This window comes from Neomonachus schauinslandi, chromosome 12 (assembly GCF_002201575.2).
Source record: "Neomonachus schauinslandi chromosome 12, ASM220157v2, whole genome shotgun sequence".
Lineage (NCBI taxonomy): Eukaryota > Metazoa > Chordata > Mammalia > Carnivora > Phocidae > Neomonachus > Neomonachus schauinslandi.
In genome coordinates, this window is record NC_058414.1 from 30992097 (window position 1) to 31006649 (window position 14553).

The 14553-nt window shown below is 33.5% G+C and overlaps 1 protein-coding gene across 6 annotated transcripts in view; it reads left to right on the forward strand.

The window, feature by feature from the left end:
* Positions 1–14553, forward strand: part of RUNDC3B (RUN domain containing 3B) — a 126301-nt gene that overhangs the window by 81419 nt on the left and 30329 nt on the right. For all 6 annotated transcript variants that reach the window (XM_021689686.1, XM_044920062.1, XM_044920064.1 and 3 more), the window contains 2 exons: positions 4437–4605; positions 5557–5714. In XM_021689686.1, the coding sequence (XP_021545361.1) occupies positions 4437–4605; positions 5557–5714 (327 nt within the window). The remainder of the gene's footprint in view (positions 1–4436; positions 4606–5556; positions 5715–14553) is intronic.

Genomic DNA, 14553 nt, shown 5'->3' on the forward strand with positions numbered 1-14553 from the left:
CAGATTTTATGATTGTCCTAGGTCTATGAAAAATGCCATTGAATTTTGATAGGTGTTGCATTAAACCTTAGGTTGCCTTGGGTAGTATGGTCATTTTAACAATATTAATTTTATCAGTTCATGAGCAGAGAATGTCTTGAAGTTTATGTGTGCCTTTCTCAGTATCTTTCATCACTGTCTTACAGTTTCCAGTGTATAGGTCTTTTACCTCCCCTTTTACATCTATTCCAAGGTATCTTACTCTTTTTGATGTAATTATAAATGGGATTGTTTTATTAATTTTTGTTTCTGATAGTTTGTCATTAGTGTGTTGAAACACAGCTTATTTTGTATATTGATTTTGTACTCTGTGTCTTGACTGAACTCATTTATTCTATCAGTTTATTGCTGGTATCTTTAAGGTTTTCTATATACAATATCATGTCATCTGCAAACAGTTTTACTTCTTCCTTTCCAAGTTAGGATTGGTTAGGATTTCCAATACTATGTTGAATAATAGTGGGGACAGTAGATATCTTTGTCTTCTTCCTGATCTTAGAGGAAAGGCTTTGGCTTTTTTACCATTGAGTATGAAAGTAGCTGTGGGCTGGTCAGATATGGCCTTTATTATGTTGAGATACGTTCCCTCTATACCCAGTTTATGGAGAATTTTTATGATTTTTTTTTTCTTTCTCAGTACTTAAATTTACCTCTTTTCTTATAAGGACATATGACTACAGATATCCCTTGAAGTACTACTTTAGCTGTATCTTATAAGTTTGATAAGTTGTTTTTATTTTAGTTGTTTTAAGTAAGATATCCATTATAATTTTTTTGACCAAAGAATATTTGAAATGTAAATTTTAATTTTCAAACATTTTCAGGGCTTTTGTTATAGTTGTGATTGGCGATATGGTCCACATAATAATTCGTTGAAATTCGTTGAAAAATGGCCTAGAATTGATCAATATTACAATGGTTGGGTCCTATATTCATTAGATTATGCTTGATAATGGTTGTTCTGATATTCTATAACCTTACTTATTTTTCTCTTTGAATTGATGAATTAAATACTTTCATTGTGGTATCTGATTTTTTCAGTTTTTTTCAGGTGGTACTTTCAATTTTTGCTCTCTGGTTTTTGAATCTAACTTAAAAGATGCACCTAAGTTTTGAATTCTTAGATTTTCCTGAAACAATGAATTTTTTTTGTCACTATGTAGTAGCTATAAATACATGGTAATTTTTTATTCCTTAAAGCCCATTTTGTCTGATATAAATAGAGCCCCACGAATTTTCTTTAGGTTAGTATTTTTTAGTATTTTTTTTTATCTTTTTTTAAACCATATTTCATATAACCTGACATGCCTTCCACTGTAAATGCATCTCAGTTCAGAGACATTAATATGTGAGAAAATGGTTTGACAGCAGGTAAGATATCATCAATTGTAAGCTATATCCTGATTTCAGGTATGTTAATATATAAAAAATGTACAGCAGGAATTTATGAAATACAGTGCTTTTCCTTTTCGTGTCCTGTTTTTTTAAGTTTATCTTTTTAAAGTAGTACTTAACTGGAATTTTTTATTTCCAATGTAGTTAACATACAGCGTTATGTTAGTTTCAAGTGTACAATACAGTGATTCAACAACTCCATATATTAGTCAGTGCTCATCAAGATATACTTAACTGGAATTTAAAAAATCTAGTCTAAAAGGCTTTGTCTTTTTTAATTTAAATTCAATTTGGTTAACATAGTGTATTATTAGTTTCAAGGGTAAAATTTAGTGATTCATCATTTGCAATTAACACCCAGTTGTCATTAAACTGAGGTGATTTGGACATTTGCTGATACATTTGGCTTGATACCTACCATTATACTCTTTGCCTTCTTTTTTTTTTTTTTAAGATTTATTTATTTATGTTAGAGAGGGGATGGGGACAAAAGAAGAGGGAGAGAGAGAATCTCAAGCAGACTTCCTGCTGAGCATGGAGCCCAACATGGGGCTTGATCCCATGACCCCGAGATCATGACCTGAGCCTAAATTAAGAGCTGGACACTTAACTGACTGAGCCACTAGGCACCCCTCTACTCTTTGCTTTCTACTCTACATTTTTTGCATTTCTTTTTCTACCCTTTCTCTATTTCTCCTTCTCTCTCTTTTTTTTTCTGTATTGATTTTTCTTCTCCTCCCATTTTATTTCTCTACTAGTTTACAAGTTACATACTATACTTCTCTTCTTGTATTGGTACTCCATTAATTTTAATATGCATACTTAAAAGTTAACAAAGTATAAAGTTAATATCTTTACTACCTATCCATATAAATGAGGACTTTGCATTGTTTTAACTCTAGTCATTTCATTCTTGACATATGCTCTTACTGTCTAGAATTTTAGGTCTCTCGTTGATGTATTTAAAATTCCACAAAGCAGGGATCATTGTTAGTGTTTCATGTTCTCAGTATTTGTTTAGGTTTACCCATAAGCTGAAATTTTTCTTTGCTCACTGTTTCTTCTTGGATCATTTCCTTTTTCTTGGAGTGTGATCATTAGTTCTTTTAGGAGAATTTCTTGGTACAGCTCTCTGGTTTTAGTTTTCTGAGTATGTGCGCTTATACTGCCCTCTTTCTGGGAGGATAATTTTGCTGGATTTGCTATTGAGCATAGCAGTTATTTTTTTCTTAGCATTTGGAAAATCTTTAGTAAGTAATTGTAATTTCTTCATATTTTTAATTAATTCCCTCTTCAGCTGTATCTGTTAGCTCATCCATTTAATTTTTAATGTCAGTATAATTTTTTAAAAAGTTCTGTTTGTCTGTTTTTCAGAGCTGGACGTTTATCATCAGCCATTGCTTTATTTTCTCTAGTCCACTAAAAGCCATGGCTGTGACAGCCAAATTTCCTTTGGTATGTGTTTGTTTACTGGTTTGTGACCTAGATCACTGACTGAGAGTGTCTCCTTGGAGGTAGGACTTTTCCTCATGCAGAGGTCTCTGATTCATATTTGCAACATACTTGGTCCCTAGACTCTGGAGCCCAACAGGTGTAAACACAGATCACAGAAAGTGAAATATGTATCTTTCTTTGATCCTTATGATATTTTCCATAATATCTCTGTAAACCTATGAAATTATTATTTCTGACCTGGATTTCTTTTGAGTCATGTTTTCTTGGTGTGCTTTCCATTTCTTTAGTTTTAATTGTTCTGTATTCATATGTATCTTGTAGACAACTTATTGTTGGTCCTTATTTGTCTTTTTTTTAAGGTTTATTTATTTATTTTAGAGAGAGAGAGAGCATGTGAGGGAGAGGGGCATAGGGAGAGGGAGAGAGAGAATCTCAGGCACTGATTACAGAGTCTGATGCAGGGCTTGATCCCCTGACACATGAGATCATGACCTGAGCCAAAATCATGAGTTGGACGCTTAACCGATTGAGCCACCCACAACACTCCAGTCCTGATTTGTCTTAATTAAACTTAAACATTTGGCTCTTGCTGTTGAATTTAACCCATTTAAGATTTTTGTAACTTATTTTGTATTAGGGATTATTCTGCCATCTTATTTTTTGTTTTGAATTTGCTGTATTTTCTTATTTTGCTTCTCCATTTGATAGGTCAGAGGTTTTTTTAATACTTTGAAGATTACACAGAATATTTGTATGCTATTTGTCTTATGTTAATACCATTGCTTATATTTTAAAATGTATTTTCCCTTGTTCTTCTTTAAGTGTGACACCTCCTCTTTCTTCTAAACCAGATACCCGTTTTAGTGCACTTCTTCATTTAGTTTCTTCCTCTTCTTTTTTTTTTTTTTTAACCTTACTCTGTCCTGTTCTACCATATGGATATCATTAGGAATTTCAGATATGGATTGTAAACAGTGTTTCCTCTCCTCTACCTCTGCTTCTCCTTCTTCCCCTAACGTAAAATGCTTAGGAGTGACTAGTTTTTCTGAACCTCTTATTATCCCTTCTTTGCCAAAGCTGAGCTGACCTCGAACATTGCCCTATTATACCCCACTGACGTTAGGCTGGTCGTGCTGTTTGTCTGCACAGCAGTGGATACTGGACAGGCAGTCATCTACCTGAGACAGTAAAAAAACTCATCTGGAAAGTTCTTTCCAACACATCTAGGTTTTCTGGTTCTCTTCTCTCTAAATCCTTTCTCTCTTCTCAGAACATTCTCACAGTTCTTATGTTAATTCTTTAGGTTTATAAACCTCAGCTGAACTTCTGTAGCATCTTGAGGCTTGACTCTCTGAGAGGGAGTCGGCAGTCTATACTAGATTGTCATTTTTTTTCAGGAAGCTAAAGTCTTTATAATATCATATTATAATTGTATATGGAGTGCTAAATATTTTGCAGTTGGCTCACCAGTAGCTTACAGAATAGAGAAGTATTTCTTAATGGAGTGAAACATAATAACTTTATTTTTAAAATCTTAATCTTCCCAGTTCTGACAGCATCAGCAGTGACGAGGAAGAGCTGAGAACTTTGGGAAGCAGTGGTAGTGAAAGCAGCACTCCAGAGAATGTCGGGCCTCCTTTCATCATGGATGAGAATAGTTGGTTCAACAAGTGTAAGAGAGTTAAACAAAAGTATCAGCTAACCCTGGAACAGAAGGTATTTATCAGTTGCCAAAAGTCATTTAATCTGATTCTCATTATTGCCTTTGGACTGTCACTGCCAAAAGATCTTTTAGCTGAATGTAAGTGTTGACCAATTGCTACTTCCTTTCTGTTCTTGAATTGTCCTTCTCTCTTTTTTTTTATTATTTATTTTTTATTATTATGTTATGTTCTCTTAATGAAAAATCATGCAAAGTTTTAAAAGAGGCTTTTGTTTTTTCAACTTCTTCTAGTTTTATGTTTTAACATAAAAATTAGCCATTTAGGGGCACCTGGTTGGCTCAGTCGGTTAAGCATCCAACTCTTGATTTCAGCTCAGGTCATGATCTCAGGATTGTGGAATAGAGCCCTCGAGCTCCTCAGCATGGAGCCTGCTTAAGATTCTCTCTCTCCATGTCTCTCTGCCCGCCCCCCCCCGCCCTCTAAAAAAAGTTAAAAATTAAAAAATAAGCCATTTATTCTTCTATATGTGGTTTCATTTATATGTTTGAGATTTTAGCATTTATTAAGAGGGTAAAGGTAAAGCAGACAAATATGAAAAAAAATTTTATGTTAATACCATTCAATATAGACCTTAAGGCAAAAGCACTATTAAGACTAAAGAAATACATTGCTCTTGAAAAAAAAAGAACCAGTTCACCAGGAATGTGAACATGGTGGAGATGGGTAAAATAGGTGAAGGGAGTCAAAATGTACAAACTTCCAGTTTACCCACTGCAAGCAAACCTCTTATTGAACTTCAGGAAGGGCTTTAAGGGATGGAAGATATAGGTTAAATTTTTGTATTCAATTAAAATAATTATTTTTTTTACTATTTCATCAGTAATACTTTGAGATTGTTTCATTACAATTTGGAAAGAATAGCATTTAACCTACTCAGTATTGATCTTCAAGAGATACATTAGAATTTTGCAGTAGCTTTATCTTGTTGGTACTGTATTTTCAGGGTTATCTTGAAGAACTCTTACGACTTCGAGAGAACCAGCTGTCTGAGTCTGTCTCCCAGAATAAAATACTACTTCAAAGGATTGAAGATTCTGACCTGGCCCATAAATTAGAAAAGGAACAATTAGAATATATAATTGTGGAGCTTCAAGATCAGCTGTAAGTGAGATCCTTTTGGGAAAATATTGGCTGTATGTAAACATAAGAAAATGTCATGTTTTGACTTAGGATTCAAATTCTGAGAAATCTGACTGCCTGCTATTAAGTTCTTTTTCACTTACTCTTTTTAGAAAGTTTCCTCTTTTATCATTATAAAAGTAATCCATGCTCATGGCAGAAATATTACAAAATACAGGAAGAAAATAAAAACTGTCTTCACGTGTGTGCTACCCAGAATTAACTGCTATGATTTGATGTGTATTCTCTCAAATGCATATACATAATTTTAGAAGTATTTATTTAGTCATTGATTGACTAATTATTGATTGATTCAAAAGATGGGATGTAAGACCAGTACCACTCACAGTACAATGATGGTGCAGTGTTTGTCCCCACGTGTGTATCACTAAGCACACTTTAGTATAGCTTTTTTCCCTAGCAGTAGTTTTTTTGTTTTTTGTTTTGTTTTGTTTTTGTTTTGCTGAAGAAAGGTGTGTATTCGTCTACACTCTGGTATGACCTCCTTAATTTATCACTATTCAAAACACCTGTACTAATCATACCATTTCGTCAGACTTGATTTTATCAATTAATTGTTTATGGTGAAAATCTTCTCATGTTAATATTTATTTAATCTTAAAGGAAGATTTTAAAAGTTTTTATTTTGAAATAATTTCAAAATTTCAGAGAAGTTGCAAGGATAGTACAAAGAATTCTGATAGGCTGTTTCTTAGATTTACCAAATTTCAACACTTTGCCACATTTACTCATAATATTCTCCCTCTTGCATACATCACAACTCTTTACCCCATAATACTTCAGTTGTGTCTTTCCTGAGACCAAAGATATTCTCTTATATAACCACAGATTATCTATCAACTTCAGAAATTCAAATCAATGTAATACTTTCATCTTATCCATAACTCATTCCAATTTCATCAGTTGTCCAAATAATGTCTCTTATTGCAGCTTTGGTTTTTCTGGTACAGGATCCAGTCCAGAATCATGTTTTGCATTTGGTTATTCATTTCTTTAGTCTTGTTTCTTCAGTCACCTTTAACTTAGATCAGTTTCTCAGTCTTTGTCTCGTATGAAATTGATATTTCTGAAGAATATAAGCTAGTAATTTTATAGAATGTCCCTCAATTTGAGTTGGTTTGCTTTTCCTCATGATTAGAATGAGTTTATCCATTTGTGGTTAGAATATAAGTGGTGTGTCTGTCAGTGTTGGGAATACCATATTCAAAGGCCCATGGAACTTGTTGGCCTTTTATTACTGATATTAATTTTAATCATTTGGTTAAGGTGTTTTTCTCTCGATATAGTTACTGTGGTTCCTTTTGTAATTAACATGTAATTTCCAGGGAGATCCTTTGAGACCTAGTAAACATGAAAGATGATTTTTTTTTTTATTATGTTATGTTAGTCACCATACAGTAGTCATTAGTTTTTGGTGTAGTGTTCCATGATTCATTGTTTGCATATATGATTTTTTAAATAAAAAGCTTTTATTAGCTAACATAAAATTTCAGTGTTTTCTAGGAATTTGTATCTCAGTGAAAAGAATTATGTTCACATACTCTTTCTTATTTTTTTTCTAATATTTTACTGAGAGTTTGTCCTGTGGCATATCACTCATTGAGGGGCAAATTAATACCTTCCGTAACTCTTTGCTTCTATAAGCAGGGAGAAAAATATCCAGAGCCAAACAATAAAGATTTCTAGTTATTTCCTTACAGCTAAAAGAGTAGAAGATAATTTAATTTTTCTTTTGCAGTTGATACTGGTAATTTGTCTCAGTGCTTTTAACTTAAAAATAATTGTGAAATCAGTTTTTAATTTATTAAAGAGATATTTTCATTTGAAAAATAAAATGTATCACATTTATTGTACTTTTGATAATGTAAAGGAGAAGACTCAAACTTTTTAGTTTGAAAAAAGAATCTGACTTATAGTTTTATTATACTTCTATGATAGAAGAGTATCATTGATACTTAGAGTTTTTTTAATGCCTTTAAGGAGATTTCAACTAAATATTACCAGAGAAAAAAATAAATAATGAAGGTCTCCAACCTGGATTAGGCTATTTTCTTGAGTTTAGGGTCAAAGATGTACTTTCACATAACATGGCCACACTTTTAGCCAGGTTAATTGGTATCTTACAAGATTCCTTTGTACAAAAACCACTTACAAGGATACTGAACAGAGGAGTAAGATAGATTCCTTTGAGAATCTTCTCAATTCACTACAGTAACTGAATCATCTGTAAGGTACAGAGTACTCTGGGCATATTTGTGGCTATAGGGAGAGAGTGGACATTTTTTTCCTTCTTTTCTTGCTGAGAATTTTTTTTATCAACAGTTAGGACGGCCTGCAATGAAAGCTGGGTACTGGAATTTTCTTTGTTAATCCTGAGAAGACAATAGTGGCCCTGAGAAGATTAAAATTTTAAATGTGTAAAGGAAAAGGTCAGGAGAGGAGTATTAAATGATTTATGAAGCGTGTAATCTTTGCTTTCACATTATGTTAATCATCTTTTCCTGGTTGATATAAATCCTTTGTCACTTACGTTATTCTTTTTATGTATTTCTCAATGCTTAGATGTATTTTTGAGTAACTGTTAAAGTATGCTTTAATTCTTTGAATACTCATAAAATGTGAATATCCTATAGTTTTGAATAGAGTATAGGTGAGCGTGGTGTACTAGAGGAGCATTCTAAAGCTTTCTTACAAATATGGACTATGTTCAGACACTGGGTTTATATTTGCCTATCATTATGAGTCCAATCTTAATTAATGTCTTGGAGCCTCTGTCTCCTTACCTGTAAACTGGAGATAATACTTACCTTATGGATTACTATGAGTATTAAATGCTATCATGTATAATATAGTTAGAACAAAGAAAATATATAAAGATTATTCCTCTCTTTTGGTCTATAAAAACCTTAAAATATCCTTGTTAAATACACTTGGATAAATGGTAAATTTAAAATGTTTTACTTTATTATGCCCAAATGCTACAGATCAAATGAATTTAGACTGATTGTATTATCCCCAAGTTTCAAAAAATTTGTTTTTCAGATCTAGTTTCCAAATGGCATTTGGATTAACATTTATATTTATAGTACAGACTTGTGTATATTGGGTTAATATTTATAATTACAGTATAGATTCGTGTATATTAGGAGAAAGACATACATGGCTACTTACTACTTTACTGGTACCAGTTTTAACTATAATTCTTTTCTTCATCGATCACTGATACAATACTAATTTGGATTATTTTGGATTATTAGTCTTTGACTAAAGTGTATTTGAGTGATTACATTTATGTTGGTGGAATTTTAAAGTATCAAGTAATTTTAAATCTCCAAATAATTATTAGGAATAATGCTATTTTTTCATTGAGAAATACAGCATCATTCTAGGTTTTTTTTTTTTTTTAAAGATTTTATTTATTTGACAGAGAGATAGCAAGAGCAAGAACACAAGCAGGGGGAGTGGGAGAGGGAGAAGCAGGCTTCCCGCCGAGCAGGGAGTCCGATGCGGGACTCGATCCCAGAACCCTGGGATCATGACCTGAGCCGAAGGCAGACGCTTAACGACTGAGCCACCCAGGCGCCCCCATTCTAGGTTTTTATTTTCATAGTTTTATTGAAATTTGTGGCATACCTTTATTTTATTTTATTTAGATAAGTTTTAATTCAATTTTGCTGGCATATTAAACTTCATTCAATAAAATAAAAACAAGCTTAAGGTATTAGTTATACTTTGAATCATTACATGGAAAGTCTCTCTTAAGATTATGAAATGTAGTGTTTATGGCCTTATAAAAAACTTATTGTCATTTATGCTAATTGGTGGGAACCTTTTCATTTTTCAGTTTAGTTTTATTCAGTAAACATTTATTTAAATGTATACTTCTGTGCTTGAGAGTGCCGAGAATCCAGAGAATAAGAAAGATATACAGAACAGTGAGTAAAATCTAAATACCTTTGTCATGATTAATACCAGTAAAATTTATAAAAAGGAGTTTTTGCTATTTGGCTGATGCAGTTTTTCTGTTTATGGTGTGAAAAACTATAGGAATAGTAACATGTCCTATAAGGCTCCCTTGTGAAAAACTGTAGAATCTAGCTAACAGAAGTAAAGAATCATGCATTGTTAAAACTAGGGCATTGTTATAGTTCAGCAGCCATGTTTGTGTAGTTCCTGGTGAGTAGTGACGGTGTGATCTGTCAGCCTGCAAACCGTAAGTCAGTGATGCTATAGCACCCTGCTTCACAAGGTTTAGGCTGAATGGTATAGATCCTAACAAGAGAATGCAATGATGTCATCCTGGCCCCCTTAATAATGGACAAATTATGATAATTCCTGATCATGTATATTTTTTGGCAGGTAACAATTATTATTAAGAGTTAACATCATGTCAATATATTTTGCACACTCTGTTATCCATATAAACACAGAAAAGTCAAGAAGATGCATCCGGAAGAGAAAAAAGCCAGTTACCAGATAGATAGTCAAACTACATTGTATTGTACTTTCTTGAGTGATAATGGGGAATTAAATATTACAACAAGAAAGGGTATACTGATTTGATATGGATGTTATTTCATTGCCTTTAGACATGATGTTTGATTAAAACTGCTGGTGGATTCTTCAGTAGAGCAGATGTCAGTATATTTGGGCAAGGGGCCTAGCAACAGTTGGGACTACTACAGTTTTTCACATAGAAGAAGTGACTCAGACTAGAAAAGAGGCTCACTTTTGGCATCCTTATTTAGTAAAAGTTTTACACTGAGTACGTAAAGAAAGGAAGCCTCCTTAATGTACAATTTGTAAATAACACATATCATTATTAATACATAAATACCATTGTTTTGTTTACTTATTTCCATTCTTCAGCATGTAGTTGACCTTTATAAAAAATAAAATTAGCTTTTAAATTCTAATGCTATTGTGTGTTAAAGTTTTTATTAAAGAATTTTCAAGTGTACACAAAAAAAAGATTTGTATAATAAATCCCTGATTACCCATCACTTAGGTTGAATAGTTAGTTACCAAGCGTTTGTCACATTTGCTTTATCTTTTTTCATTTTCCTTTTCTTTTTTTGCTGAACTATTTTGAAGCAAATCCTGTCCTTTCATTCCTACATACTTCTTTGCACATCTCTAAGAAAGTGGACATTTTCTCACATAATCTTATAATCACACCTGATAAAATTAGGGACATTCTTTTTATCATCTAAGTGCTCATCTGTAACAAATTTCTCCAATTGTCTAAAAAAAAAAAAAAAAAAAAAAACCTTTTTTATAGTTGCATTTTTGAATTAAGAATCAAAGTCCTACATAACATATAATTATGTCTCTGAAGACTTTAGTTTCCCCCATTTGTACTTATCCTGTCATTATCTATTTGCAGACTTTTCCTATAGAATGTCCAGTGTTAGTTCTTTGAGCTTTCTTTCATTTGTTCTTCTCTACCCGTGCTGTCCAGGACATTAGCCGTTAGCTGCATGTGGCTGGTGAGCACTTGAAATGTGAGTAGTGTGGACTGAGATGTGCTGTAAGTGTAAAATCCACATCAGACAGCATGAAATAAAGAATTTAAAATATCTCATTAAAAACTGTTTATATTGACTACATATTGAAATGGTAATGTTTTAAGACATATTGGGCTAAATAAGTTCATTATTAAAATTCATTCTTTTTACTGTGGCTACTAGAAAATTTTAAATTATATATGCCACTCTTCTATTTCTGTTGGACAGCACTGGTTTGTATTCTCTCTACTCACAGGGGACTGGCTGCTTTAGCCTCATCAGGGAGCAGATTCTTGGCGCCCTCCCTACACCTGCTGAATGGGAATCTGTCCTTTAACAAGATTCTCAGGGGTTACATTGACACATTAAAGTTTGAGAATCACTGCTCTGTGCTGTATATCCTGTAAAGTATATCCTCTTAACTCTGGATTAGTGGTTTTTCAACTCTGGTTGCATATTAGAAGCACTCAGGGAGCTTTTTAAAAATATTTTTTGAAAAATAAGGATACCTGACTGAGCCTCACCTTGAGAGACATTAATTTAATCGGTCAATGGTGGGGTTCAGGAAAGTGTAAAAAGCTTCCCAGGTGTTCTGATGTGCAGTCAGCGTTGAGAACCAGTGTCCTAATAGGGAGGCTGGTTAAATGAGTTTAACTTTTTTGATAAGAATGTTTTGTAGGTGGTCCTGTGGACTTCATAATGGGAACCAGGCCCACTTTTAACAACCCTAACATTGAACAGTGGATTCAGGTGGTGACAGCTTTATTTCTCCTTTGTAAAAGTTTCTATCAGCCTTTCATCTAGTGGCTTGAACCAAGAATGAGCATGAGCTTTACCTGGAGCTGTTGATTCAGTAGGATTTGTAAAATGGTGATTCCTAATTCTTTTCCCTCCATGCACATTGGCTGGAATCTGTACGCAAGACCTTCCCCTCACCAGTTAGGACTATACTATATTATTAGTTCTTATAGGATATTATTAGTTATTATAGGATATTATATTAGTCCTTATAGGATATTGTTCACTTTCAGAAGAATGCTGGTGCCTTTCTTAGTTACCAATGAAATGAAGATTTTGTTCTTTGTTTTGTTTTCTTTTGTTTTTGAGAATATGAACTTGCTATATAATCACTTCTATAGTGTGAATTAACTCATACAGGATTCACAAATAAGGGGATGATGTCAGCATAGCAAAGAAATCACCTTGAGTCATAGCTGATTTTTCCTGGAGGTTAATGTTTCTCAATAAGAAACCCCAACAGAATGCAAAATACACCAATATGGGTAAATACTGCAACACACCAATAGGTGGCATTCTCTCACTGTATGTGTTACTCTTTCACCGTGCATTCCTCTGGTTCAGGTGAACTTCACCTTAAAGAAGCTCTTTTTGTAGTTACCCCAGTTTTGTGATTTTGTCCTTGCCTTCATTGCAAGCCTCAACCTCAGCAGCCTCAACCCTTCCCTCCACTCTTCTGCCAGATGGCTTTTACTTTGTTGTTATTGTTAAAGTTGTTGTAAAATTGATGTAATATTTCTTTACCTGATAGGAATTTAACCAATATTTTAAATTTGGTTTGGAATTTTATTAGTATTGTAACTTTTTCTTAATGTTTTAGTTAGAAAGTTGAATAGGTTTTGAATTGTTAGCTCCTAACTCTATTCTTCTCATAAGGCCAGTTATTTGGAGTGTGATATTGCAGAACACTTTATTTTGTTTCTGCATTCTAGCAGAAATTCTCATATTTGGTGTGCTTCTGTCGGCTTACATTTATTTTTCATTCTGATGTTCAGATTTTCCCATCTTTGTCTAGGGGAAACTTCTTTATATTCGTGTTTAGTGGCTTTCTCTTTGACCTTTAGGGCTTTCTGCACAGCCATTCTGTCCATCAGCATAAAATTCTGCATTCTACAGTCATGATATATCTTTTATTTTCATGATGATTACAGTTTTTTTTTTTCAGTATGCCATGTCACATATGGCACTGGAGTATATCCTAAGAATTACAGCATATCTGACAGTAAGTGATAAGTGGAAAACAAAGCAAAGGTTTGCTGCAGTGGTGGTAGAAATTTTGTTACTCACTCTCAGAACTGAACTCATAGCAATGGGCTTCAAATGTGTTGCCTTACCAAATTAAAAATTGCTTCATATCACTCATCTTTGGGGTTGCTCAGGAATACTTGGAATCACAGATATTAAATCCTAAGTGCCAAGGGTCATATGCCTTATATATCCAGCTGCCAAGAGTATACCCTCATGGGCATCAGCATAGCCTCTGAGGTAAGTGAGAAAGAAGCAAGGTGAGGGAGCGAGGATAACCCTCAAGTTTGGAGACACAAGCCAAAGGATTGAACAAATGAACAAAAGAATAACTTTGAATTGACTAAATACTACTATCAAAATAGAGATTATGGAAGTCTAGATCTTTTGCAAAACTTGTAAGTAATAGCAGACTTGAAACTAATCTCTGAAAGGAAGGAAAAAAACCAAACTGTGGAAATCTTATCTTTTTCTCTTTTTTTAAAATAATGTTATATTCAGGGCTGAAAAGAACATAAAACCTCATTTTTAAAGGCAAGGTACTCTGTATTTACAAGGAATCTTAGGAATTTGAGAACAGAAGTAGAAGGAATCAGGAATACTAACGTTTAAGGATTAAGTGGAAGAAGGTACCTCCACTGAGACCAAGAAGGAACAGCCAGATAGATAAGGAGTTTTATTATTATTTTGCAAGAGAAAAATATTTATATTAGATTCATTTAGGAAGCATTAAAAAGTGGCATTGGCTGGATCCCACCATCGTAGAACTTCATTTCATTGATCTGAGGTGAGACTAGGTATCAGAATTTTTTAAATGCTTCCCCAGTTATTTGAATATATAGTCAGGGTAGAGAACCACTAGACTAGAATTTTGTTATGATGTTTAGTAAAGCACAATGATACTTATTATGCTCTTAACAGAAATTTAATTGCTTCCCTAGACATTAAAGCTACCCAAATGTTTTGTTATTTTAAACAAGAAAGATGCATTAGCATTTAATTTCTAACAGCTTTTTTTAATTTAAATTCAATGAGCCAACATACAGTACATCATTAGTTTCAGATATAGAGTTCAGTTATTCACCACTTATATATAACACCCAGTGCTCATCACGTGCCTTCCTTAATGCCCATCACTCAGTTACCCCATCCCCCCCCCCCCCCCCCCCCCCCCGCCGGCAACCCTCACTTTCTTTCTGAGAGGTAAGAGTCTCTCATGGTTTATCTCCCTCTCTGATTTCTTCCCATTC